A 25306-nucleotide genomic window follows, 5' to 3' on the forward strand; every position below is an offset into this window, starting at 1 on the left:
ATTAACTACAATCTATAATTTAACTATACAATAAATAAATTAATTACAATATAATGCTAGCCTAAGAAAAGCTGTAAGCAGTGAAGCCTAATCCGTTCCATCCAACTTCTACATAAGTGATCCGTTTTACTGGAGCGATCTCTTATTGGATGTCAAGCGATTAATCAAAAGTTTACCTTCGTTCGTTACATTTACGTAAGTGATAACACGATTTATTATATTTGAGAACACATTTATTCAATGTGAAACCTGACTGTACATATGCTTGTATAGATACTTACATGAAATATATATAGGTATGTACTAGTAATAAATAGAATAGAAGAAAAAAGTAAAAGATAACCATTTAAGATAATACATATTTAATAAGTAGGTAGTTAAGTTAGCTTAAGCATTGATCTTTGGTAAGAGAGATAAACGAATTTGAATTGAATTGAGTAATAGTAATGATTAAATTACTAAAATGACTATTAAAAATAGGGGTTGGCGATAAAAGGGTAAACATTTATGGTTGTATGTATTTTATAATACGACATAACAAAAATAAAGAAATTAAAAAAATGTCTAAAAATAAAAAAAAATTCAGGGTGGACAACCCCTATAACTAAGGGATATGAAAAATAGATGTTGGCCGATTCTCAGACCTACTCAATATGCTCACAAAATTTCATGAGAATCGGTCAAGCCGTTTCCGCCGTTGAGGAGTACAAAAACGAACATTATGACACGAGATTTATACATAGGTAAGATGTATTATAAAATAAAGTATTGTCAAGTTAGTATCTCGTATCACAACTCTCAAACCTACCTCAAGACTAACTCAATAGATGTAATTTGTCCCGGATAATAATTGGAATTTGACACATTCCTGGTTTGATACCATGTTTTTAGTCGCGGTATACTGTAACTAAGATAACGCTATGCTAAGATGAGAGAATTATGAATTCGTAATACATAAATTCTTTGTAGTTCCATAAAATATTTTCCCTAAGATTTCCATTTAGAAGTTGAGGGAGCATCCTCATACATTCCGGGCACGGGTCTCGTGCACCATTTCACGTTATTTGCATAATAAATTCTGCTGGAAAACTTTATACCGAGTATTTTTTAAGATAGCCTTTCTCAAGCTAGCTTTCTCTAGCCGTATGGTTCCCGGCACCAATAGCAAAAAAGAATAGGACCACTCCATCTCTTTCACATGGATGTCGTAAAAGGCGACTAAGGGATATACTACTCGTATTAAACTTGGGATTGCGGGAGCGGGAGTGCGCCCAGAAGGCTTGCAGCATTGCCAATTCTCTTTAAATATAGTTCAATTTCCAATGCACGATCATATTTGTTCTTATTTTTTTATGTTAAATTACGGTATTTTTCGAACTTAATTTCAACATTACACCTGATTGTGGCTTCTCAGTTTTTTTCTAGGTTCTGGAATGTCAACCCCGTAATAGTGCTGCCCGTAATATTTCCTTATACACACGTTATCATTACAAGATAACGCAGGACGTTGTTCTGCTGAAGAGTAAAAATATAAATGCAGGTCACACCGCCACCTCGTCAGTATTCACCACACGGTGCCTATCACAACATAGCCCATTATATTTAAGCTGATTATGTTCCGGATGTACCGAAATAACGTCAAAATTCTCTATGAAAAAGAAGGAATATTAGAATTATGAATAAAAAGTTTTCTTTTACTATTGCTCAATTTGACTTTTGTGCAAGTGTATTGTGTATATAATAAAATTTTTTGTTTTGTCATTGCACATGCGGTACATTCTCTTTATTAGCAAAAGTCTACGATTTTATTTGAAAAAAAAAATATATATAAAAAAGTTCGTCACCGCTAAAGGAAATCCCCAATGCACTTAGTGGTGCCAGTCCGCTCCAACACAATCGTACCTACTCGTAACTCCACTAATGCACAGATAAAAAAAAAAATATTTTTTAATTAACAAAATACTAGTAAGTAATAATAATAATAATAAAGGCGTCGGGACGTGACGACCCCATCGCCCCCTGGGTCACCTTCCCAGTGCAATCAGTCTCCGCAGGGCAGCTTGTGGCGAGCTGTTGGGGAGTAGCGACCCCACGGACCTGAGTGCTCCCAGGGGAGGCCCCTGTTCCTCGCCTCCGATCTTCCTTCGCCAAGGTCGGAGTGGAAACCGATGAGGGACAGGACCCCTACCTCTGGCTTGCCTTAACCGGCCGGTCAGAGTGGAGTCGCGAGAGCTATACGCTCGAAGGATGGAAGTGTAAAATGTCATAACGCCGGGGGTGCCTGACTGGATCACCAGGATTTCACGCCCCGCAGTCTCACCTCTCGACATCCTTAGCCACCCACGCCGATGTTGCCCCTTTGTTGCTAATCATGGTGACTGATTTGAGGGGCCCATTTAGTGAGTGGCGAGTCACCACCTGCCACATAATAGTCACGTATTCATGATTATGGCAGGTGTCCGAACTTCTCCAGCAATAGCCCAGTTTAGGTCCATCCAAACGTCAACTCCATAACCCATCATCCTTTTCCTTAATTTGTAATAGCTCCACCTCCTGCCGAGACCTGTTCATGGACATATCATCTATTGATATGCCCGGGAACGGGTTTTGGCAGGAGAACAACATAACATCAACTTCTCCAAAGGGCCTCTACGTGTTGGATTTATATCCCCACGCAAGCCTCTCAAAAATCCGGGGTGTATAGACCCGTGAAATCCAAGCGGAGAATAATAATAATAATAATAAACGTTTATTATCTCTTCCACAAAGTGATCCTTATAGCTAATAGGGTGTACATTTAGTTTTGCGTTTGTGGACGTGGTCAACTTTGTTTGGAGACTAGTCCCTGAAATAGGTTCCTAGTGGAATCTGTGCCACAGGTGACTAGGCCCCGCCCTCAGATCGCATCGTCTTTGGATTTACAATATGTGGTGCTAAATGGGTAAATTAGGTACTAAAAACTACAAAACTAAAATTACTATAACCTAAGTTTAAATATTACAAAAAAGGAAGCGAAAAATTTATATAAATACTGCTATGATGTGTATAAGTGTGGTTAGTGGGCTTTGTAGGTGTTTGTAGCTAAATAGGCGATAGAGTGTGTGTGTGGTGTGTTTTATGTGTGCGAGAGTGAGCGCGTGTAGGGAGATTGAGATATTGAGTGTGTATTACCTAGAGTTAGTCCATTTTTCGCTGGATAGTCTTGTATCATATAGTTGGTCTAAGTAGTTCTTCAGTGCTGTCGTAGTCCAGGCTTTTAAGGTAAGTGGTGATGGAAGCTTTGCATGAAAATTTTGGGAGGGGATATATATTAAGTTTTGAGTTAAGTTTATTATATAGGTATGGGCCGAGGTAGCAGAAGAAATGGAAGGAGGTAGCTGTTCTCAAGGGGATGTAGGGGCAGACGGCTTTTATTCTACGAACGTCTGTTGTTGCCAGCTTAGGATCGAATTGAACTAGGGCATGCTGTTTTAAAATTGTGTGTAGTACGAAAGATTGCCTAACCGTCAGGACGGCCCAGAGTTTATATAGATCAGATGTAGGGTGGCGGAAAGGAAGGCCTGCCGCAACTTTGAGAACTGCTCGTTGAGCTCTTTCCACTTCTATAAGCGTGGTTTTAGCTGTTCCTCCCCAGGATGTTATGCAGTAGACTACCAGCGACTGGCACAGAGCATTGTATATCATCTTCATTACTTTACGGTCAGCGCAGTGTCTTAGAGTCTTGAAGATGTATATAAGCTTCCTCATCCTTGCGGCTAGTGACTCCGCGTGGGGAGTAAAGGTCAGCGTGTGGTCCACTGTAACGCCAAGGTATTTAAAGTGTTCCACTCTTTGGAGAGGCGGGCAAGAGCAGAGCGGGTGGCTTTGTAAGGAATTGTGGGCCCGTATTTCCAGGTTTAAGGGTGGAAGAAGATTGGTCTTTAATGCGAAGGGAACATATTTGGTTTTTTTGACGTTTAGGGTAAGCAGGTTCTGTGTTAGCCAATTTTGCACCTGGTCAAAACCTTTTTGCGCTCTTACGAAGGTGTCTTCCCACGTGTTGTCAGCAAAAAATAGAGCAGTGTCATCGGCGAATGCCAGGATTTTCCCCCCCTGAAGCTGGAGGCGACATAAGCTGTCTATGTAGATAAGGAAGAGGGTGGGAGAGACACTGCTACCTTGAGGCACCCCGAAAGAAAGAGAGATTTCGTCGCTAGACCACTCTCCGATCCTGGTAATTTGTGTTCTATGGGTAAGGAAGTCGGTGAAGAGCTTGAGTGGTATCCCTCTGATTCCCATTCTTTCTAGTTTGGCCAGCAGGTGAGGGATGGAGACTGAGTCAAAGGCCTTGGTAAAATCGAGGAAGAGGGTGACACACTTCTTCTTGTCGTCCAGAGAGGTGATGATGGAGTGGACCAAGTCGTGGACGGCGTCGCTGGTTGATTTGCCTGCCCGGAAACCATACTGTGAAGGCGCAAGGAGGTTGTTTGATTCCAGGAATTGGATTAATCTATTATTCATGATTCGTTCTAGTATTTTTGATAGGGCCGGCAGAATAGAGATGGGTCTGTAGTTATCTAGTAAGTCTTTTTCCCCGTTTTTATGAATGGGTTTTATAAGAGCTCTTTTGAAAACCGAGGGAAAGACTCCTTGTGATAGCGATAAGTTGCATATGTGAGTGATCGGATTGGTGAGTAGTTGGGCATATCTTTTTATGATTTTTGTAGATATTTGGTCCAGCCCTACTGCACACTTCTCTTTTAAGCCCCTTATAATGTAAAAGACCTCTTCTTCCAACACCGGAGCCATTTGTAGACTATGTAGAGAGGTGAGGGGCGGCTGCGTGTAAGGGCTCTGCGCGTTGCCGTCAGTTGGGAATTTTTTAGCGAGGCTTTCACCCACATCTGCGAAGAATCTATTCACCGTGTTTGTGCTTTTTTTAGGGTCACTGTTTGCGATAAGGGCTAGTGAGTGGTCCGGGGGCCGTTTGGAGCCGCTTATATTCTTGATGGCCTCCCACAGATGTTTTTGATTACTGCGTGCGTTTTTTATAAGTTGTTTTTCGTACCTCCGTTTGGCCTTTTTAAGCGTTATAGCACAAAAATTTCTGTAGCGCTTATATGTGATGGTAAGGATTTCGTTGTTCGGGTCTTTTTTGTGTTTCCTATGTAGATTGTCCCTGTTTTTGATGCACCGCAAAAGACCACTAGTTATCCAGGGTTTTTCAATGCATTTCCTTTTGGGGGTTCTTTTTGGTGAGGTCGCTTTGCTTATAGCTGCGGTTAGGATGTCTATGAGAATGTTAGTGGCAGTGTTTGCGTCTGAACATGACAGAACCGGTGAGAATGATAGTGACCGCATCGTTGAGTCTAAAGCTTCATAGTTGATATGTTGGTTTCTATCTACCCCTTTGAGCTGGTTTTTTTTCATATTGAGGCTACAGGCCACTGTGAAGTGGTCGGTTAGCGTTGAGTCTATGACCAGGCAAGACGCTTCCAGTTTAGTTTTTACCATCATGTGGTCATAGCAGGTGAACCCGTGTGTGGGAAGGGTGTGTCCTGAGAGCATGCCATGAGTGGCCAGCATGTTTAGATATTCGTAGTGGTGTTTTATGGGGTTATTTGGAACTATATCTATGTTTACGTCGCCGCATAGGATAATGTTTTGAAAACTATTAAGTTTAGCCAGGGTGAGATCAAGTGAATTTAGAAACTTGGAGGGGTCTCTGTGTGCAGGCGGCCGGTAGATACCCACAATGCATGTTGTCTGATTGATTTTTAAAATGAGGCAATTGGCATCCTCAACTTGGGGTTCTTCTGCCGTCGCGTTCAAATGCTTGTTGTAAAAAATAGTGACTCAGTAACAAGTTATTTTACAAAAAAAATAATAATATTTGGTTTTGAAAATCGAATTACAGAGTAGTCTGTATGAGAATACATTAATAAGCCTTACAGCTATCTTTTAAACGGTCTATATTCTTTTGTTCATGTTGTTTATGCTTTTTTAGCACAGAAAAAAGTTTTCACTTACTGTTAAATAAAATTATGAAATCATCATCATCCTTGCGTTCTTCCCGGGGTGCTTTATGACCACGATCAAGAAATGATAAAATCTGGTCATTTTTTTAGTTTAATGAACTTTATTTTCTCAAAAGGAATTAACAATTCACTTACTGAGAAAATTACAATACAGAGTATATAGTTATTACTCTGAGCAACTTCATTTGAACGTTTTGTCGCCTGAAATATGCAGATTTTTGCCTACGAAAGTCCAATAGCTTTTAAAATTAATGTTAGCAAGGGCAGAGTCAGTGTATTAGTCTACGAAAGGAACATTAACTTCCTTAGTCATGTTTCTCTTTAAAGTGGGACTCTAACTGGGCAGTACATAACTTATTGGCTGTAGTAGTAAAATGAACCAACGCTAAAATACGAGTCAAATATTAAACTATTTACAATAATTTGCATTTAAATAATGCGCCGTGTGGTTCCCGGCACCAATAGAAAAAAGAATAGAATCACTCCATCTCTCTCTCATGGGTGTCGTAAAAGGCGACTAAGGGATAGGCTTATAAAGTTGGGATACTTCTTTTAGGCGATGGGCTGGCAACCTGTCACTATTTGAATCTTAATTCTATCTTAAAGCCAAATAGCTGAACGTGGCCTGTCAGTCTTTTCAATACTGTTGGCTCTGTCTACCCCGCAAGGGATATAGACGTGATTATATGTATATAATAATGTCCGATGTGTAGTAACAGATTGACACCTTAAAATCATCCTTCTCCCCTGGACCCTGGGGCGTCCCGCCATTTGCAATTCTGATTCTGCAAAACGAAGTTCGGAGTTGTTTCAATTGGACCTTGTTTCCTTCAGCCTAGGGGAACGCCGGACTTTTTATTGTAGATATTCGTAATTGCCAAATGGATTTCTATTTGTGCTAAAAAAGATTTTTGTAGAGACTAACTTTACTGAGAAGAGATTTGTGTCAACCTCAGAGAGAGGTTGTCGTATACTATAAGAGTGTTTGTCATTCACTAGCGTGCGGGGAATATTACTAGTTTTGATGTAATTGTTCCATCTGAACTGGACCATCAATGGTAAGGCAGCAAATTATTTCCTTGTTAGATAAGAAATGTAAATCCGTTATGATTCAATAAAGTATTGTATGGCTGTTAGGTACTTTTAAACACACAGAGTGGTCATCAATCAGAGACAGTTTGAGTGATAATTACTGTAATAGTTACGGTGCCATTTTTTTTGTCATTATTCATTCATGTTTTTCAATGTAGATATGGGCGGCGAACTTTTTGTATTTGTTATTATAAATAATTATAACAATTATAAAAAATAAATAATTGTGAAATTTTATTAGTGTTATGTTAAAAAGTATTTAATGCGTGTGCTGATTTAAGAATTGTTGATTTCCTGTTCGGTTGGTATTTGTTTAAACTGTGAAATTAATACCTAATTAATTATTTAATTATATTTACATGTTAAAAATATTAATCTAATTTATCACTTGTTTTTAATGTAAAAATGGATTAATAGAAGTTCAATTTATTGTGAATCACGTGTTGTGTTGCGTAGGCAAAGAGTGGGGTTGTTTGTCATTTAGTATTTAAGTCTGATCGACATCTCAGTGTGATCATTCGATATTGAATTGTTTATGAGGTCGTTACTATGTTCAAATTATAATTAAAAGTTACAAGTGTGTGTGAATAGTTTTCTTTATACTACTAGTATGGAACCTAAAGATCGCCATGCTGGAACATCGCCGACAGCAGCGGTGGGATCACAATCCCCTACATTTCCAACCTCCAGGAGGGTAACTTCTCAACCAGAGCCTAATTTTTCGATGGATCAAGTTATGAATTTATTAACAACTGTGACAAAACAAGCAGCTGTGAGTGCGGTTACCGCCGCGTTGTCTGCTGCTCCTATTTCACGTGATCGGGGCAACTATTACCTGCCGCCGTTTGATTCAGATGTCCGTTCTCACGACATCAGGGATTGGTGTGCAAATGTTGATGAAACTATCGCTACCTTCAATATTTCACCCCAAGAAGCACGCATGAAGGCTATTCTTCAGCTGAAAGGACGAGCTAAGACCTGGACTGACATCTGGTCTCTACAAAGTACCACGTGGCAACAAGTGAAGGAAGACTTAATTAGGACATTCGGAAAGGAGTTTCGGTATGCAGATAATATTTGCAAGTGGCGTAGCTACACATCGGATCAAGCCGCCAGCTACGCCGAGTACGCTACTACTGGGTGGACACTCTTCAGGCGAGTTCGACCCGAGGCTTCAGACGTCGAGGTGATCGACGCTTTGATAACAGGTATTTAAACTGAACGTATTAGATTAGAATTATTAATACACCTGACTCTTTGCTCAAGCTAGTTGCTGTTTTAAAAAAAACTTATTGCAAGCGAAAACTTGATTCCACGGAAAAATCTAATAATAGTTGATATAAAAAAAAAAAAAAAAAACCGCGGGTACCCGAAACCTTGCCGAAAACTGACAAAACCATTACTTGTTTCAAATGTAACAAACCTGGTTATTGTTTTCGTGATTATAAGGAGTCTTCTACGTCTTCTTCTGCGTCAAGTTCTCAATCTCATTCTTTCCGTAATTCAGTATTCCTAATAATTTTGTAAAGTCTATTGAATGCAAATATTGTCATAAAATAAGTCACATTGCTTTCGTAAACAAAATGACAAACGTAACTCTTCTAGAACAAAATCTATAAATTTTTGTAAATCGCAGTACTACGCAGGTTAAAATCGGTTTCAACATTTACCATTGCTTGTTTGATACAGGTGCCGATTGTTCATTAATTCGGCAACGTTTCTCTGGTTCGATTCCAGGAAAAAGAAACACTGTTGACGTTTCTTTTCTGGGTATTGGCGGTTGTCCGGTACGTTTAACTCAAACTCTTACAACCGTTGTTGAAATCGATGGTATAGGTGTTGAGTTCGAATTTTGCGTTGTTGGCGATACACAAACTCAATTTGATATTTTGATTGGTTATGATCTTTTGCAAATACCCAGGTATTTGTAAAACTTGTCTTAGTGTCAGTTTAACAAATACTGGAGTTTCTGTTAAACTTACTACCTTAACAACATGATCAGTATTGAGTGTCCTGGTGTGAACTCTTTGAATTTTGAACCTGATACTGACATAAAAGATCAGAATTTACTTGACAAATTCAAAAATATTATTAATAAGTTCAATTATAGTTTTACTACGGGGAACAATATTTCAAGAGTTAATACAGGTGAATTAGATTAGAGTTAATTAGGTGATTAGAATTGGGTTGAAGAATCCTGATAAAATCGTACAGCGCAGACCTTACAGACTCTCTCCCGTAGAACGTGAGAAAGTAAAAGATATAATTAATGATTTAAAATGTAATGTCATAATCCGTGACAGTTATTCTCCGTTTAGCAGCCCTATTCTACTGGTAAAGAAAAAAGACGGCTCGGATTGACTTTGCGTTGATTTCCGTGAACTATGTCAATACGCTTAGAGATCATTATCCTTTACTGTTGGTAGTCCTTTTTGCAATCATTTCAATTTGAAATAGAATATCGCAAAATTAAATGACTGGCTCATGCGGATTACTTTAGTAGGAATCCAGTTGATATGACTAATTCTCAAAAATAAAATATATATATATATTTTATCTGATGATACTGATGTACCGCGCTCAATTCAAACTATGCACTTCTTTCTTAATGCTTTTAGTCTTGACCATAATTGGTTACTTATCGAACAAAAACGTGACCTCTTGCTTAAAAACATAGTTGACCAATTACAATCTGACTCCATTCCTAAAAATATAGCTGATACTTACGTTATTATGAAAGACTAGCGACCCGCCCCGGCTTCGCACGGATGCACAGCCGATACTAATTATATCTCTATTAGATCTAACTAAAGGACCGCCCGCAAAGCGGCTAACTAAGTCTTGTTCCCGGCAAAAGTGTCACTTCTGCCTGCAGTCCCGGGCCGTGCAGCAGAAATCGTAATATTTTAATTTCACCACAACTTCAAAACCAAACGTTCAATTTTAATAATTCAAAGACCAAATATTATCTACATAAACTGTACTTATTGATGAAATTATTTATTATGATAAGGATTAATAGCATGAGAAAAAAAAAACGCGTTTAAATGTAGACCAAAATAAATTCAAGATTTTTAAATAAAAATGTGGTTGTTGTGCCTCACTCGACATAGATAGGTATAGTGTGTCGCGGACTTTTTTGTAGATATTTATAAGATCTACAATTAATTAAAACATTTTATGGTTCTATCTTTTGTAGTTTAGGCAGCGTACGCAAAATAAGTAACTTTTTGGTTGATTTTTTTTTCAGTTTGTGTCCGAAAAAATCCAAATATATTACGGAACCCTATTTTTTCCAAAATAAAATATAGTCTATGTTACTCGTGGATAATGTAGCTTTCGAATGGTGAAAGAATTTTTAAAATCGGTCCAGTAGTTTTTGAGCCTATTCATTACAACCAAACAAACAAAGTTTTCCTCTTTATAATATTAGTGTAGATAGTGTAGATAAATTATTACGGCGTAAAGTGCCAATAGAAAATAAGACGCGAAAATTGATCATTGTCCCTCGTAGTTACCGTTGGAACCTTATTTCCCATTATCACAATTCGCTTCAATACTTCTGTTGGGAAAATGTATTGTCCAAAATACGAGAACAATATTGGTTTTCAAACATGTCAAAACTTGTACGAAAATTCATTGAGAATTGTTAGTTGTATAGTCAGAAATTGAACTTCAAGTACTAGACAAGTTTCTTTGCACCCAGTCGATAGTATTTCGATACCTTTTTATACTGTGCATGCGGATATTACTGGCCAATTGAACGGAAAACGAGATCGCCCCGAATATGCCTTTGCCTTTATAGACGCTTTTACTAAATACGTCCATCTAGTTTATACAACGGATCGTACGTCAGATACTGCTATAAAATGTTTTCGCAAAGTCAAACTATATTTGGTACTCCCACTAGACTCATAACCGATCAAGATAAAAGCATGACCTCTTTAGATTTTAAAAAGTTTTGCCAAGATTTTGAAAACGAACATCATGTTGTAGCTAAAGGCGCTAGTAGAGCGAATGGTCAGGTGGAACGTGTTATGAAGATAATTATAGATAATATGTCAGTGGTGGAGCTTGATAGACCTTTGCATTATGCAATTCAAGATTTACAATTAGCTATAAATTGTACAGTCTCTAAAAGTACTGGGAAAAGGCCAATGGAGATATTATTTGGCAAAAAATGTTCTCCACCAGCTATCAAGCTCCTCCAAGTAGATGATGAACCTGAGGAAGATCTTATTGCAATTAAAATGATTGTAAAGAAAGGATGGACGAGCGATCTATTCAGGACAAAATTCGTTTTAATAAAGGTAAAGCTCAAGTTAAACAAGTTGGAGATTTTGTTTTAATGCGTATTCATGAATGTCATACTACAAAATTAAGACCAAAATTCGAAGGTCCTATGGAAATCTAATAAAATTTTACCTAATGACCGTTATAAATTAAAACACGTTAATTTGCGCGGATGTTCTGAAAAGATTGCCAACCATGACTATTTAAGACTGCCCCTAATGGACAAGCAGATCCATTCGGAAATTATGAAGAATCTTCCGTATGGGCGGATGATGTGATAGTTGATGAATCTTAACGTTGAGGTAAGTTAAATGTTAGTTTGGTATTTAAGACTTAACAATTTATTGTTACAATTGTAATTGGTGTGAATAAGAATATAAAGTTGTCTACTTTATTTATTTCCCTTCCACATTTCCTTCCTTGACGCTGGCTGGCCACCATGCGTTTCCTCTCCCGGTCTTGGAGGCTAGATCCCAGGATGGGTGATGCCTAATTTTTGTGTTGGCTAGATCCCAGGATGGGTGATGCCTAAACTTTTGTGTTGGCTAGATCCCAGGATGGGTGATGCCTAAACTTTTGTGATGGCTAGATCCCAGGATGGGTGATGCCTTAACTTTTGTGATAGCTAGATCCCAGTATGGGTGATGCCTTAACTTTTGTGATGGCTAGATCCCAGTATGGGTGATGCTTGATTTAAGTAAAATAAATTATATTTATTTTGTAGTATCGTGATTTAATGTTATTAGTAAGTTTAGTTACATTAGTATTCAGCGCAGAGAACGCGCTGGATCAGAATGGCCGTATGGGCGGCGAACTTTTTGTATTTGTTATTATAAATAATTATAACAATTATAAAAAATAAATAATTGTGAAATTTTATTAGTGTTATGTTAAAAAGTATTTAATGCGTGTGCTGATTTAAGAATTGTTGATTTCCTGTTCGGTTGGTATTTGTTTAAACTGTGAAATTAATACCTAATTAATTATTTAATTATATTTACATGTTAAAAATATTAATCTAATTTATCACTTGTTTTTAATGTAAAAATGGATTAATAGAAGTTCAATTTATTGTGAATCACGTGTTGTGTTGCGTAGGCAAAGAGTGGGGTTGTTTGTCATTTAGTATTTAAGTCTGATCGACATCTCAGTGTGATCGAGGATTCGCCAGTCGCTTCGAAGAAATTTCTACGAGTACGAGCCGATTCAGTTTCCGCGCTTGGGGGAACGTAGCCACGCCCCCCCCAACACCCCGCAAACAACCTTGCGTAGGAGAGGATAGCTCCCGGCGGAAACCCCTGCCAGGACTTCGGGACTGATTTGCTCGCATCCCCCTAGTAGCCGGCCTCCCACCAGCGGGTCTCACCGGTGAAAAGGGGTTGGGTAGTCGGCCCCGTTGTTCCTTCGGCTGCTCGGGAGCGACTCCACTCCCGCGCGTCGTCCGGGCTCCGAAATGGAGCCCCCCCCCCGGGAAGGGGTAGGTGCGGGTCCCCCGCACCCCTCCCCCGACATCGCCTTGCATACGCCACCAGCGGCGTATGCTACGCCGACGGGCGTCTTCCCTGCGCCCGCCGCCGCCGCCCGCGCCGCTGCTGACACTGCAACCTTAACCGCCGCCGCCGCAATGCAAGCTAGCGCCGCGACGACGACGACCGCAGCGACACTTGATGCTACTGCCGCCGTCGCCGCCGCCGTCACTGATAGCCGCACCTTTGTAGCAAAGGCCGCTGACGCCGCTACATACTTCGCCGCCGCCGCCGCCGCCACCCACGCCGCCGCCGCCACCGCCGCCGCCGCCGTCGCCACCACCGCCACCCCAGCCGCCGCCGCTCCTGCCTCTGCGGCCGTCTCCGCGGCAGTCAAATCCGCCGCTGCCGCCACCGCCGCCCTCGCCGCCGCATCCCTACCCGCGCCCCTTGCGAATCTGTCCCCTAAAGGGTGGATGAGAAGGGACGCGGAGGTACTCGTTCGCCTAGTGCACGGCGACTGGCTGTCGCCGGGGATGGCGCAATGGATGGCGATTTATCTCCGCCTGAAGGAAAACGAGGTGCGGGGGGTCGCCCCGTCGGTGGACGATCTCGCGGCCCTAGACATCGCCAGACGGGGGATGATCACCCTCCCCCCTGTCGACATGGAAACTCCCAGGAGGCAGGTGATTTCCTCCCTCCTGAAACGGGCAAGGAGCCCCACGGGCGACGCTCCTGAAACGCCGAAGAAGCCCCGGGCCCTCGACATGCGGGAGGGTGAGGAGGAGTCCTGCTCGACAGCCGAACCCTCATCGTCCGGGTCGACAACGGACCTGACAGGAGCCGGCGCCCGCGACCGACCACTGAAACGCGCCGCGACGATGGCGTCGGTCCGCGGCTCGGAGGCCGCCGCCGCCGCCGCCGCCGCCGCTGACGCCGCCGCCATGAAGCCTCCGCCGGCCGGGAAGTCCGCGATCCCGAGGTGGCAATCCCGGGACCCGCGCCGCGCACCGGCGGGGGCGGCATCCAGTCGAGCGCCCGCCCAGGCGTCCGCCCAGACTCCCGCCCCTGCGCCTGCCCAGACGTCCACCCATCCGCACACTCAAGCGGCCGCCCATGCAGCTGACCGCCCGCCCGCCCAAGAATCTGCCCGCCCGCCCAGCCAAGCGCCCGCCCTGGCAACCGCCCGCCCGCCCAACCAGGCGCCCGCCCTAGCGGCCGCCCGCCCGCCCAAGCAGGCGCCCGCCCTAGCGGCCGCCCGCCCGCCCAACCAGGCGCCCGCCCTAGCGGCCGCCCGCCCGCCCAGCCAGGCGCCCGCCCAAGCGCCCGCCCGCCCGCCCGCCCAGACGTCCGCCCAGACGCCCGCCCAAGCGCCCGCCCAAGCACCCGCCCAACGCGCGCCGCCCTCGCTGGCCGCTCCCGCGGTTTCATTCGCCCGGGTAGCGGCTAGCGCCGGAGCCCCCTTGCCTCAACGGAAGGGGGCACAACGGGGAGCAGTGCCTCGCGTCCCGCCCACCACCTCAACACCTGCCGCCTCCACCTCAACCTCAGCTGCAGCCTCCACCGTGACTGCGGCCCCCGCAGCCATGGCCACTTCCACCGCCGCCGCTGCCGCCTCAACCGCCCCGCCGTCGGCGCAAGCGCCCCGGGAGCCGCGCTACCCTCGCATCTGTGTGGACCACCTGCCCAATTGGGTGGTTCACTTCAGGGAGATTAGCCGCCTGCTGGGGCGCTCGCCGGCCGCCGTCGCGCGCGGAAGAGGCGTACATTTTACACCAAAGGACGGCAATGAGTACCGAGTCGTCCAGCGTTATATCAATACGCTGGATGTGCAATGGCACTCGTACTCATTGCCATCAGACCGACCACTGAAGGTGGCCATCCGCGGGCTACCGCCCGACACGGAGGAGGCTGCATTAAAGGAAGACCTGGAGAACAAGGGATTTGAAGTGGAAGCGATAAAAGCCATCCGGGGCAGGGGAGATCGCCCCGGGTGCGTATTCTTCACCCTCCTGGCACGGACACCAAATTGCCAGGAGGTATATGCCATCAAAGAACTCCTCCATTGGCCGGCCCTGAGGATCGAAGCGTGGAGGGGCAAACAAGGACCCGCCCAGTGCCACCGGTGCCAGCTGTTCCGGCACTCGTCGGTCAACTGTCACCGGTCCGTCGTCTGCGTGCGCTGCGGCGGGCCCCACAAAGCCACCGAGTGCGAGCGGCCCTTGGACCAGCCCGCCACCTGTGCCAACTGCGGAGGACCGCACCCGGCCAACCACTCGTCCTGCCCGGTGCTGCGGCGCGAAGCCAGGAACAGACGGGCTGGCCCGGTCGCTCGTAGCGGTACCGCCCCCGCGCCCCAGAACTTCACGACCGAGGCAGCGGAGGGTTCTCTGATGGCCCCTGCAAACCCACCGACCGCCAGGGGAGCAGAGCTCCCGAAGAAGAAGAGGAAAAAGAAGAAGAAGAAGAACACCGCCGCCGAGAGCTCTGCCCCCGTGGCGGAAGGAGAAGAGGCGGCCGGGCCGACTCCCCCGGCACCGCAACCCGTTCCCGCGCCTGCCCCTGCTGCGCCGATCCCACCGGAGCACTTCTACGCGCTGGTGCAGTCGGTGCAGCAGATGCAGGCACTGTTGGCCGCCCTCGTCCCCGCGGCCCCCCTCAGAGGCGTACCCACCCCTAACCTTTAATTATGGATGGTACGCCTCTGAGGATCGTATATTGGAACGCAGAATCGCTCCGGAGGAAGAAATACTTGCTGGCCAACTTCCTCCGGGAGCAGCACATCGATGTTCTCCTCGTCAGCGAGACCCACCTGCGGGATGACCAAAAGTTTGGCATCCCAAACTACATCACATACCGGAAGGATGAGAAGAGCCCGGTCAGTGGATACGCCTACCGGGGACTTGCAGTGTTGGTGAAGCGCAACATCATTCATCAGCCCATCCCCCACGTGGAGTTCCAGACGATGTACGCCCTAGGCGTGCTCGTCAGCGTCGCCGGCCGCGAGCTGCGGCTGTTTGCTACGTATATACCGCCAGGGGCCAAGCTCGACACCAACGAGCTTTGGTCCCTACTGAACACCACTACGCCAACGCTTGTGGCTGGCGACTTTAACGCCAAGCACACAGCCTGGAACTCCACGAGGATCAACCGAAGCGGAAGAATCCTTCTTCAGGCCGCTGTGGACCACGACTTCGAGCTGTTGGGGCCGGACGAACCCACCCACACCGACACGTTGGGAGGCTCCGACACCATCGACATCGTGGCCCACAGAGGGCTGACAGCGCTGCCAACACTGCACGTCTACCCGGACCTGCCGTCAGATCACCGGCCGGTTCTTCTCATCCTCCGGGACCTTCCGGCGAGGGTCACGCTGCCGAGGAGAACATCCAAAATAAAATGGGACCATTTCCAAGACGAAATTGTGGGCGACAAGGCCAGTGTCGCCTTCAAGCGGGTCTCCACCAGCGAAGAGGTCGAGCTTGCGGCGAGTGCCATCACCCGCAGCATCCAGCACGCGCTCGACGCCGCACGGACCCCCGTGCCGGCCACCGCCAAACCCGAGCCGCTCCCGGCGCACATCACCGCGCTGCTGGAGCGGAAGCGAAGAATGCGGAGGCTGTGGATGAGTACTCGCTGCCCAACACTCAAAGCCGACCTGAACAAGCTGGTGGAGACAATCAAGGACAAACTAGAGGAGCACGCAGCCAGATCGTGGGAGAACCACCTCTTATCGGTAGGCGGTGATATCCCCTCCGTTCACCGCCTCTGCCGGCAGTTGTCGGGCGTGCCACAACCCGTCCGGCCGCTGCTGGCAGCCGATGGCCTCCCACGGTTCAAGGCCGAAGACAGAGCTGAGATCTTCGCCGAGCATCTGGAGCGTCAGTTCACGCCGAACCCGATCGTGGACCAGGCCCACCACGACAGCGTCGTCGAGCACCTTCGGGAGTACCTTGCGGAGCCAGTGCCGGAGCTTGAGGATGCGGTATTCTTCACTCCCGGCCAGGTCAAGAGGACCATCCTGAAGCTGAAGCCCAGGAAAGCCCCGGGCGCAGACAACGTCACGAATGAGGCGCTTCGCCACCTACCGCCGGGATTCATCACGGCGGTGACGCGCCTCTTCAACGGCATTCTGCGCTCGGGCCACTACCCGACCATATGGAAAACCGGAAGGGTGATCCTCTTGCCCAAGCCGGGGAAGGACCTCCGCAAGCCTGAGAGCTACCGGCCCATCACGCTTCTCAGCGCCCTCTCGAAGGTGTTCGAAAAACTGCTGCTCGGCCTCATACTGCCGCACATCACGCCGCGCGCCGAGCAGTTCGGGTTCCGGCCCGAACACTCCACGACGCTCCAGATCGCCAGACTCCTTGGCGAGATCTCAGCTGCTGCCAATCGCAAGGAGACCGTGGCTGTCGTGCTCCTCGACAACGAGAAGGCCTTCGACAGAGTATGGCACGAGGGGTTGCTGTACAAACTGTCGAAGAGCCAACTTCCCAGAAGACTGACAAGGATTGTGGCCTCCTTCCTGAACGAGCGGAAGATCAGGGTGGCGGTCGAAGACGCCGTTTCTTCAGAGAAACCCGTCCGGGCTGGCGTTCCTCAGGGCAGCTGCCTGAGCCCGGCCTGCTACGCTGCGTACACCGACGACATCCCGGTCGCCGATGGAGCCAAGCTGGCTCTATACGCCGACGACGCGGCGTACTTCGCGAAATCCATAAACGCGAAGCACGCCGCCAAGAAGCTCCAAAAGGCACTCGACGCCCTGCCAGATTGGCTCCAGAAGTGGAGACTGTCGGTGAACGTGGCGAAAACGCAGGCCATTATCTCCGGGAACGCCGCCCCACCGCCGCCGCTGAAGCTCTTCGGGAAGGACGTGGCGTGGCAGCCACACGTCACCTACCTCGGGGTCAAGATCGACCGTGGACTTCGCCTGAAGACCCACGTCGATTCAGTGGTGCAAACTGTGAAGATGGCCAGGGGAAGACTGCGTCCAGTCCTCTCCTCCAGCCTCCCGCTGAAGACGAAGCTCGGGATCTACAAAACCTACGTCAGATCCCGCCTCACGTACGCAGCCCAGGCGTGGTACGCCTATGTCGCGGAGACAAACAGGCAACGTCTCCGTGCTCAAGAGAACCAATGTCTCCGCGACATCGTCAGGGCCCCACGGTACGTGAGGAACGCGACGATCCAGCGGGACCTCAAATGGGAGGGCCTGGACGCGTTCATCTCGCGTCTGGCCGGCGATATGTTCGGCAGGGCGGACAGGTCGGCGCACCCGCACCTTGTGGGTATCGCGCCACTCCACGCTCGCCCGCCGGACCGAAGACACTGGCCATCGCCGAGAGAAGCCATCTTCACAGCGAACACCACTGCAGGCGCCGCACCCGCGGCGCCCGTTGACCCCGCAGGAAGAGGAAGACCTCATTAGTGGCCGCCACGGCCACGCTCGTGACCTGCCTGCCGTTGCAGGCAGCGCAGACATCCGCTGAAGAGGGCCACAATCCCTGAACAGCTACCCCACATTTCCGCCGGAAATGCAGGAAGACCCACGACGACAGTGTGATCATTCGATATTGAATTGTTTATGAGGTCGTTACTATGTTCAAATTATAATTAAAAGTTACAAGTGTGTGTGAATAGTTTTCTTTATACTACTAGTATGGAACCTAAAGATCGCCATGCTGGAACATCGCCGACATAGACAATGTGCATTCGTAAACTATTCAGATTTAAGAGATCTATATTTGTAAATTGACGTCCGATGAAAATGCTGCAGTGTAGTTTGTTCCGCCGCTTCTTCTACACATGCGTTTTGCAAGCTGTAGTAGTTATAATTAGATTTAAGTGATGTGACGTCAATAAGTGATACCTTGTGTCCAATTTTGAAAATAAATCTATTCTATTCTATTCTGTGGTTCACTAACACACACCATCAACAGCTACCAATAGCATGACTTTGGTGACATCTCAAATATGACACGCCACCAAGCCTGCACGCCAAATCGCGCATGCAAAGATTTTACGGAATGGAGCATTAAAACAGCGTCTAACTCAACATCGTCTTTAGCGCGGTTCCCCAGGCATAACTCCTAGCTTGGTGAAAGATCTTCCTGTTGGTGGCGGTCGATACTGAACTATTGTTCTCGCTATAAGTCTATAAGCATGGATAGGGTAGTTTGACGAAGTCTTGTTTGTTTGTAATATCTTTATTGCATAGAAATTTACACAGTAACAAAAAATGGTACATAGTTATAAAAGAAACAAATCACTTGCAATGGCTGACTTATCCCATGAAGGGATCTCTTCCAGTCAACTGGCAAACAATAAAGGAACAAGATAATTCAGTAAAAAGTGGCAAGTCTTAATTTAAGGTCATAGCTCATTAGAGCCACCCGGCACCCACTCCGCACCGCCTCGTCGCACGGCGTCAACTCGTTGTCGACAGGTGGTCCACGGGTGGACACCGTGTTATCACCAATAAACGTCGCGCGGTCAACCAGTGGACCTCGCATCGTCACCCAGTGGACCCCGCGCTGGCCGCTGGTGGACGCCGCGTGGTCTACGACTGGAGACCGGTTAGTCCAGGAATTTTCGTGTAGTCTGTTAACAATTGGCACTACGTCTACACGTGCGCTTCATAATGTTAAATTTTACAAACCGTGAATTGGCACTCATAGCTGTAGCGCTTGATGCAGAAGAAAATGAAAGACCCAAGAGAAAAAGGAAAGCTTATTGGGTGCACGAAATGTTTAAACAAAGAAAAAAAGAGGGCGAATATTGGACAGCTCGTAGGCATTTGCTAGCCGACGAGAAAAAATTTTTTTCCTACTATCATATGCCGCAAAGTGTGTTTTATAACATACTGTCTCATATTGAAGACTCCATATCTAAGCAAAACACAAGATTCAGAGAAGCGATCACACCCGAAGAGAAATTGGCTGTGACTTTAAAGTAAGTAAATAAAGTTATTACTTTAGTTTTTTTTACCTCTTGGTATGCTCCATGTGTCATTTTAATAACAATTTAGTTTTTGACCGGTATATATGTAAGTATGTATGTGTGTATAAGTAAAACAATGTAAGAGTATCTTAAATCAACCTTTATTTTCGTAATATTGACATCATTTTGTCACTAATTAAGTACTTACTAATCACATTTTTAAAAATTAGGTAAATCTTTTTCGGTATTTAAAAATCAGGTAAATCTTTTTCAGTATCAGTCAAGACCGGTGTGTTCACCTCTGTGGCATTCCTTTCTGTATCATAATTCGTTGTAGTACTGTATCCAGAAGGTCCTGGCGTTGAATAATTTCCAGAAGGTCCTGCAGTTGAATAATTATTACTGACGTAGTAATTATTTCCTTTTTCATTGATTTTTCGGAGTTCCATTTGCGAAACAATATTAAAAATTTGAGATTTCATAATTGCTTTGTTGTATTCATTAAATTTCTTCACCGTTGCAGCTATACCATAAAAAAATTTGTCAATATCATCTTCATTTTTTTCATCTTTTTCTTTTAATATATATTTCATTAACAATGACGATGCAGAAGATCTGTCTTCGTCAAGTACTCTGGGCTTTTTTATGTTTGAAAACTTGGATTTCTTTGTAGAGGACTCAGATAATGTTGGACGATCTTCTATTATTGAAATATCCGATTGGCAATCGGGAGCAGACAACTGCGAATCTTCATTGACGGTACTTTCTGTATCATCACTATCTCTGAGTAGTGAAGATACAGTTGCTCTTTCTTTATAAAAGGGTGTCAAAAAATTCATTTCATCCTCGAATTGCCATTTTTTAACTGAGACTGCTGCTTGACCGCTTTTGGTATTTTTTTTCTTAATAGCCCTACGATGAGCTTCCCTTAAATTGGACCACGTTTTCTTGCACATTGGTACTGAAAAAAATAAATAGTCAATTAAATACAATTCACTTTTTTACAGCCTATTTTGTGTAATACAAAATTAAAAACTTCTTTGTTTCAGATATTTGACGAGTGGCACTTCAGTCAGAAATTTATCTACAAGCTTTAGATTAGGCGAAACAACTATTAGGTCAATAATTAAGGAAGTGTGCAAAGCTGTTATTGACAAAATGATGAGTGTTTATATGCCAACGCCTACAGCTGAAGATTGGGAAAAAATTACGGAAGGGTTTAATGACAGGTGGAATTTCCCAAACTGCATTGGTGCCATAGATGGCAAGCATATAAATATAATAGCTCCACCCAACAGCGGATCGCTCTACTACAACTATAAAAAACATTTTTCGATAGTTCTCTTGGCCATAGTCGATGATAGATACAGATTTACAGTTGTTGACATCGGTGCTTATGGCAAAAACAGCGACGGTGGTATTTTTGCATCTTCAAAAATTGGAAAACGAATTCAAAATAATAGGTTCAATATTCCAAGTGACAAAGCATTGCCCGGGACAAACGTAGCACTTCCACATGTTTTCGTGGGCGATGAGGCATTTCCGTTACAAAAGAACATAATGAGGCCATATTCTCGTTCTCAACAACTATCTCAGGACCAAAAAGAATTTAACAATCGCCTGTCACGCGCACGCAAAGTAGTCGAAGATGCATTCGGAATATTATACCAAAAGTTTGAAATATACAATAAAAATATTCGTTTAAATCCAGACATGGTTGATAATGTTGTTTTGACAACATGTATATTGCATAATGTAATGCGAACTTATAATATCGAAAGTAACGAAGAGTACTGTTCCAGACCCAGGCCAGCGCATCATAACCTGCATCAGGAGGCGTTCAATGATCTACGTCACATTGGTGGAAACACTACTGCTTTTAACATACGTGATTCGTTTGCTGCTTATTTCAAATCATCGGTTGGACAGCTTCCATGGAATACTTAATTTGCTTACTCGTATTATCAATTTTTTTATGAATCACTAATCATCAAATGTCATATATGTGGATGTCTAGTTAATAACGAATTATGTGAAAGTACCTTGTTTCACATAACAACGTTTGAAACAATATGGTCTCTTGTTTGATTTACATTGTAGGTTACATATCATTTTTGTCCATTACTAGCTTGCAATGTTACCAAATTAAAATTAGACTAAATGAACATTATGCAAAACAAGGGACAACCGAATTAAGCACCAATCTGTTGTACTATCTTTTATTTAATATTTTTAATACATAAATAATATCCGTTACCTGTTACCGCTAAGGTGTTGCTTATTTCTGTCCATGCTTCTTCCTTTTTTACATTGTCACTGTACTTCGAGTCACTTAGATCATATAATAAAGTATATTTACGAACTTCTTCGATAAGTTTTTCTTTATTCATTTTAAAAGTAAAAACGATACGTCCGCTTCGTTCGAAAGAAAGGCTGGGAATGAAGGGAGGGTGGGGAGCGGCGCATTGCCAACGCATCGCCCTCGAGTGAATCACTGGCAGGCAGCGCGCGGTCCACTCGTCGGCAACGCGCGATCAACGTGCGGCAAGCATGCGAGTTGCGAGTTGTCACCGAGTGGTCCACTCGCCGCCCGCGCGTGGGCAACTTGCGAGCGAGGCGATCCGGAGTTGATGTAATGAGCGTATATCCATAGAAATCCATACAAACAATATCAACCGCACTAGTTGAGGCGGTGAGGGTCGGGTGCCGGGTGGCTCTAATGAGCTATGACCTTTATTCTTAGGTCTGTCCATCTCATTGGGGGTCTGCGGCGTCCTATGGTATCTTTAACTTATCCTACATGTATTCCTGGAGGGGTAGAAACGACTACATACTTTCATTTGCGTTTCTTACAACCTTTTTTTTGACGGCCGCTGTGGCGCAGAGGTAGTGCGGTTGTTTGTGACACCGGGGGTCCCGGGTTCGAATCCCGGCCAGGGCATGATGAGAAACGAACTTTCTCCGAATGTATTGGATGTTTATCTATATAAGTATTTATTATAAAATATAGTATCGTTAAGTTAGTATCTCGTAACACAAGCCTAGAACTTACTTCGAGGCTAACTCAATCTGTGTAATTTGTCCCGTATATTTTTATATTTATTTTTTTGCTTCATTTCCATTCATGACAATCTTTTCTTAAAATTTTTATCAGAATTCAGATTTTATCAAAGAATGTTCGTCTAGGCCTTTTATTTACACTATTGTTAACTTACTTACTAGTTATACTACCACTTTATTACTCAACCAACGAATAATAATTATGAGTTACATTATAAACTTTTCAAGCAACGGCCAAGAGTGCATCGAATATGACGTCAAAGGTAGGTATGAAGTGATTTAGGTCGCCTACTCACGCGATTGCTAAGACACAAACTGTATCTCGTTGACCTAAATGGAAACTTTATTCTTGGACACAATTCAATGCAAAGTAATTGAAGTACAGATGGGATGCTCTTATGGTGATGCAAATCATCGTGAGAAAACATGTAAACATGAGGCAACTAAATGTGTACCCATGATAGATTCAATACAAGTTAGATTCCTCGGCAGAGATTGCCTGAAACCTGACTCATTCAATCTAGGATTCATGATCAAAGGCATACTCTGGGTTCCACTTAGAGTGGTGAGGATGCAACCGGGACTAAAGCCAGGAGGAAGAAGATATGGGATTCTACAAATATGGAAAAGTTCAGATAAGAAAAATTAGAACAAATCGTTTAAGGGTAAAAGGGTGGTGTTTCCATTCTAGGGGAATGGTCATAAACTCATATCGGGTCCTCCTCCTACATCTTCCCTTGTGCCACTAGCAGAAGATTTAAGTTGGTCGATATCTGTACCCTCGTTGTTTTTATACAGCCCTTGTCTTGCATGCTAATCGTCTAGTTTGAAGTTTTATACTGCATCATAGAAAAGATAATGGGTATAAGATGTCTTTAAAGTTTCAATCTAATTCAGCTTTTTTCTGGTCTGGTAATAAAGAAAAGGCATAGATATCGAGTATGTCCGTTGATTTTTACCCCAGTATAATGTGAGGTCAAGAGAATAGTTTTTTAATTTGGGATTCTAATCTCAAAAGATGGGCTAGCAACCTATCTCTATCTGAATATCAAATCCATCATCTAGCCGCTGAACATGACGTTTAGGTATCTTTGAGATTTGTCTCTGTCAACCCAGCAAGGGATAAAAATGTGAAAAATGTATGTATGTTTGTATCCATATAAATTCCAATGAATAAGCCTTTCTCACTGGCGCGTCTAACGTCTTGGTAATTATTATTTCTATCAATATCATTCTTCAATTTCAATTCTTCCAAGGAACAAACTAAACCTGTCGCCTAAAATAAGAATACCAAGTTTATAAGCCTATCCCTTAGTCGCCTTTTACGACATCCATGGAAAAGAGATGGAGTGGTCCTATTCTTTTTAAAAATAGAATAGAATTTATTTATTTACAAAATTGGATACAACAAGTAATACACTTATTGAAGTCACATTTTCTATTGGTGCCGGGTACCTTAATAAAGTATTGTAAGCCTAGTTAATTTAATAATCCATTTCATGTCCAATAAACCGTTTTATAACCTAAATCCGAAAATTCAGCGGTTTCTAGCTAGGAAGTGGCCCAAATCAGATGAATGTCTGATGGGCCGATAAGGGAATATCGACCAGCCCTCCCCTTTATAGCCCTATAGGGCCTATTTTTAGCCATACCTACATGAAATTTCAGGCGCACGCTATTGGTTACCCCGCAGTGACGTCACAATGCTCTACCCTCCAATCAGAGATGGAGGTTCTGCGCATGCTTACAAAGCTTCCGAAGGCTCTTTGGCAAGGGTAGCCAGTCTGGGCGAGGTGATCCCAGGTGTGCCAAGCCCGCGGTATCCGAATCAAAGGTCAATATCTAGATATCCGCCATTTTTATTATTTGAATTTCGAACGTTTTTTTTCTCATTAGTGCTTTTGAATAGTGTGTTTTTTTTTTAATTTTGTAGTCTTAGCACTGTGTTTTGTAGTGTTGATAAGTGTTGTAGTTTTGGTTACGTAATGGTTACGTAAGGTCTGCAATGGTTGCGGAGTGGTGCGGGGTGGCAGCGGGCGCGGGGCGGGGTTACGTAGTGATTTTGTGAAGGTCGATTAAATATTACTAGTGTTTCACTAGTAATTAAAAATGTGTTGAATATTCTAGAAAAAAATATGAAAAACAAAAAATAAAAATTAAATGCGGTGCTGTATGTATGTATATTGATTGAATTTAAGAGGACGCTGACTGACTGATTGACTGAGATGTCAACGGCTCTAAAGGCTGGTTCCTTACACGGCCAAGGTGTGCACTAAGAGAGAATTTCCAAAAATTCCTGCAGGAACAAAACTTTTTAGCGGTTTTTTAGTTTCACGCGGACGAAGCCGCGGTCGCGCGCTAGTATTATATCATCAGTAAATTCAAATTTTAAATGAACCATCCCAAACAGGAAGAACGATACAAAATTTTGAATCTTTA

The 25306-nt window shown here is 44.5% G+C and overlaps 2 protein-coding genes and 1 pseudogene across 2 annotated transcripts; 2 read left to right on the forward strand and 1 right to left on the reverse strand.

The window, feature by feature from the left end:
• Positions 1-7655: 7655 nt before the first annotated feature.
• On the forward strand, positions 7656-11697 carry LOC132902123 (uncharacterized; annotated as a pseudogene).
• A 7811-nt stretch (positions 11698-19508) lies between these two features.
• On the forward strand, positions 19509-22173 carry LOC132901749 (uncharacterized). Its single transcript, XM_060946303.1, has 2 exons — positions 19509-19819; positions 20857-22173. Exons 1-2 carry the CDS (start codon positions 19509-19511, stop codon positions 21752-21754), a joined length of 1209 nt encoding a protein of 402 aa, XP_060802286.1. The 3' UTR covers positions 21755-22173.
• LOC106134834 (transcription factor Adf-1-like) lies at positions 19811-22528 on the reverse strand. Its single transcript, XM_013334975.2, has 2 exons — positions 22065-22528; positions 19811-20768 (listed from the first exon to the last, which is right to left on the reverse strand). Exons 1-2 carry the CDS (start codon positions 22282-22284, stop codon positions 20056-20058), a joined length of 933 nt encoding a protein of 310 aa, XP_013190429.2. The 5' UTR covers positions 22285-22528; the 3' UTR covers positions 19811-20055.
• Positions 22529-25306: the final 2778 nt, after the last annotated feature.

This window comes from Amyelois transitella, chromosome 10, assembly GCF_032362555.1.
Source record: "Amyelois transitella isolate CPQ chromosome 10, ilAmyTran1.1, whole genome shotgun sequence".
Taxonomy (NCBI): domain Eukaryota; kingdom Metazoa; phylum Arthropoda; class Insecta; order Lepidoptera; family Pyralidae; genus Amyelois; species Amyelois transitella.

Bases quoted from the DNA above. Each gene is read 5' to 3' on its own strand.
- LOC132901749 (XM_060946303.1), top strand. From the start codon at position 19,509: ATGTTAAATTTTACAAACCGTGAATTGGCACTCATAGCTGTAGCGCTT. The intron at 19,820-20,856 runs GTAAGTAAATAA...TCTTTGTTTCAG, and splicing joins AAATTGGCTGTGACTTTAAA to ATATTTGACGAGTGGCACTT.
- LOC106134834 (XM_013334975.2), bottom strand. From the start codon at position 22,284: ATGCGTTGGCAATGCGCCGCTCCCCACCCTCCCTTCATTCCCAGCCTT. The intron at 20,769-22,064 runs GTAACGGATATT...TATTTTTTTCAG, and splicing joins CAACACCTTAGCGGTAACAG to TACCAATGTGCAAGAAAACG.